Here is a 2878-nt window from a genome sequence, read left to right as displayed (position 1 = left end):
CCCAAATTTCCACCTGGCAACTTTTAGATCGTTCGCGCATATTCTCCCAATATTTCTTTTTGATGCCCTCCTTTTTTTAATCTTCCTTTTTTGGTATTCTTAAGCCTTAGAAAGAATGCCTTTTCAATTAATTAATTAACAATAGAGAACTGTATTGATTATGGAAGTGCAATGTAAACGTTTCTTAGTGTATCTTACTAACCATACCACACCATACCAATTACCACACTCCCTGTTGAGCACATTAGCACATGACATCTCCAATTTACTTTACCTAACAAGATTATTAAAAAATAAATAAAACCTAACAATAATATTAAATAATATTTCTAATGAATTTATTTTTATTGTATACTAACAGGCAACAGTAATATATATGTAGGGTTTTGGGGTTTATACGGGAACGTTACAGTGCTACGTTGGAGTCTCGAATACTCGTACACCTTAGATGCAAAGCCTATGATTAGACATAAAACGTTGTTATAGGCCAATAGGCCACTCTTCTTATTATAAAATAATATTATTTCCCAGGGAGTCCCAATTCACGAGAGACGGGGCCGAGTCTGTTCTCTTTCTTTCTCGAAAAGCAAAGTGGCAAACCTTCTCCACAGTTCACACGCGTTTAGGCTTGAAAGTTGAGAGGGGCTTCGCACGAGCACATACAACTGAGATTCTCTGCGGTCAGCCCTATGCACGTGTCTAACTCAAACCTCGAGGCTATTCCGACTATATTTTATTTTCCTTCTTCCCCTTCGCTCTTTGCTCTCTCGCACTCAATTATCTCCCTTTCCAACTGCTGGGCGACAGAAGCGTCTTTGCTTGAATAGGTCGCTCTAAAGAATCTTCAATTTCATTTTACGCTGAAGGAATCCCGATTCTCGAATTCTCTGTAGCCGGCCGAACATTTGATGAAGTAGAAGAGCTCTGGTGATGGAAGCCGGAATTCCCTCGAATTTTACTTACCTAGGACGGAGCTTTGGTGATCTGAGCATCGGTGATGATTCATCTTCAGCTTTCAGTGACTGCAACAGCGATCGATCAGGTGAATTCCCGACCACCTCCGCGCATAGCCGCCGCCTCCTGGTGGCTTGCGCTTCTGATAATTCCGATGATCTGATTCGTCAGCATGTCTCCGATCTCGAATCGGGCTCGCTAGACGTGCAGAGGCAGGCGGCCATGGAGCTTAGACTCCTCGCCAAGAACAAACAGGAAAACCGCCTCAAGATTGCTCGTGCTGGGGCTGTAAGGCCTCTTATATCTCTTATCTCCTCTTCCGATGCTCAGCTTCAAGAGAACGGTGTCACCGCGATTCTGAACCTCTCCTTATGCGACGAAAACAAGGACCTAATCACCTCCTCGGGAGCAATTAAGCCTCTGGTGAGAGCTCTCAAGACCGGAACAGCAACCGCAAAGGAGAACGCCGCCTGTGCCCTGCTCCGCCTCTCGCAGATCGAGGAGAACAAGATTATAATTGGACGGTCCGGCGCCGTCCCACTTCTAGTATACCTATTGGAGAACGGCGGTTCTCGCGGGAAAAAGGACGCATTAACGGCTCTTTATTCGCTGTGTTCGGTGAAGGAGAACAAAGTTAGAGCTATTCAAGCAGGGATAATGAAACCGCTTGTTGAATTAATGGCGGGTCTCGAGTCCGGTATGGTAGATAAAGCGGCTTTTGTGTTGAGCATCCTGATTTCTGTACCGGATGCGAAAACTGCTTTGGTCGATGAAGGCGGTATCCCCGTACTGGTGGAGATCGTGGAGGTAGGGACACAGAGACAGAAAGAAGTCGCGACGGCTGTTCTTTTGCAGATCTGCGAGGATAATTTGGTTTACCGAACCATGGTAAGTCGCGAAGGGGCAATTCCGCCGTTAGTAGCTTTGTCTCAGTCCGGCACGACTCGCGCCAAGCAGAAGGTTGGTGTCTTGGTGAAACAATTATTTCATCCATTTCTGGTTTACCGTTACTGATTTCCGGTTTTCCGTCGTCTTTTTTGTCTTCCCCCTCGAAGGGAGGTTGAGTGAAAAAATATGAATAAATATTTGATAAAAAACCTTTGTCTTGTTTTTCTTGGCGGCTTTTTGTCGTGTACAGGCTGAGGCACTTATTGGTCTACTACGGCAACCGAGATCCGGCAACAGCGCGGCAAGGACATCAGATTGTCAGACCAGTGGAGTCTCGCATAAATAGACGGAAAAGGATGATAAAAATGAAGGGGAAGAAAAACTGAAAAAGGGAGAGCTTTGAAAAAAAAAATGTAAATAACAAAATGTCTGTGTAACGGAGATTGTATATTCATGGTGACTTGTTTTGCTTTTTCGCTTTTTTCTTTTTAATCCAAATTTTGTATAATTTAGTTAAGCTCGTTCCTTTTTCTTTCTGGAATCTGGAGGGTTTTGATTTAGATTTTAGACTATGATCAATGTTACACTGAGATGTACTTTAAATGAATATATTTGCGTTGCATTTAAATGTGGAAAAGAGTTATCAGAGAAATTTCTAATTGAAATTGTCCTTGATTATATTCAGCCGTCAATTAGTGTATTCACTGTGGGCTTGTTTTGTTTTAATATCGATCAAAAGTGCACGGGGATAGCGTGCATCAAAAAAACAGGACGGGGATGGTTGAATGAAATATTTCTCATATTTAAAGGTTGACTTGATGAGATGATAACAAACGCCTCTGATAGTTTGGGTCGTTGAAGGGGTGATTAGATTTAGATATACGTCTTTGACTCTTCCATTGGATGGTTGTCTTGTGTGGTAGACTAACATTGGATGCTTTGCTTAACTTCTCATCGGAACCATTACCAAGGCTACAAAGATAAGTTTGAGGTGGGTCCCACTGTCACGACACGGATGACACGTGTAGTTGGAATA

At 43.0% G+C, this 2878-nt stretch overlaps 1 protein-coding gene across 1 annotated transcript; it reads left to right on the top strand.

The window, feature by feature from the left end:
• Positions 1 to 759: 759 nt before the first annotated feature.
• LOC104590389 (uncharacterized) lies at positions 760 to 2479 on the top strand. The gene is made up of 2 exons (XM_010249048.3): positions 760 to 1914; positions 2093 to 2479. The coding sequence occupies exons 1-2, from the start codon at positions 931 to 933 to the stop codon at positions 2186 to 2188; spliced, it is 1080 nt and encodes a 359-aa protein (XP_010247350.1). The 5' UTR covers positions 760 to 930; the 3' UTR covers positions 2189 to 2479.
• The last annotated feature ends 399 nt before the right edge of the window (positions 2480 to 2878 follow it).

Source organism: Nelumbo nucifera, chromosome 1 (assembly GCF_055504915.1).
Source record: "Nelumbo nucifera cultivar China Antique chromosome 1, China Antique-T2T, whole genome shotgun sequence".
Classification (NCBI taxonomy): Eukaryota; Viridiplantae; Streptophyta; class Magnoliopsida; order Proteales; family Nelumbonaceae; genus Nelumbo; species Nelumbo nucifera.
Note: the sequence above shows the minus strand (reverse complement) of the source record. Positions and strands in the feature narration are given on the sequence as shown.

Coding starts and splice junctions, on each gene's coding strand:
- LOC104590389 (XM_010249048.3), top strand. CDS start 931: ATGGAAGCCGGAATTCCCTCGAATTTTACTTACCTAGGACGGAGCTTT. Junction 1,915..2,092: donor CGACTCGCGCCAAGCAGAAG/GTTGGTGTCTTG, acceptor TGTCGTGTACAG/GCTGAGGCACTTATTGGTCT.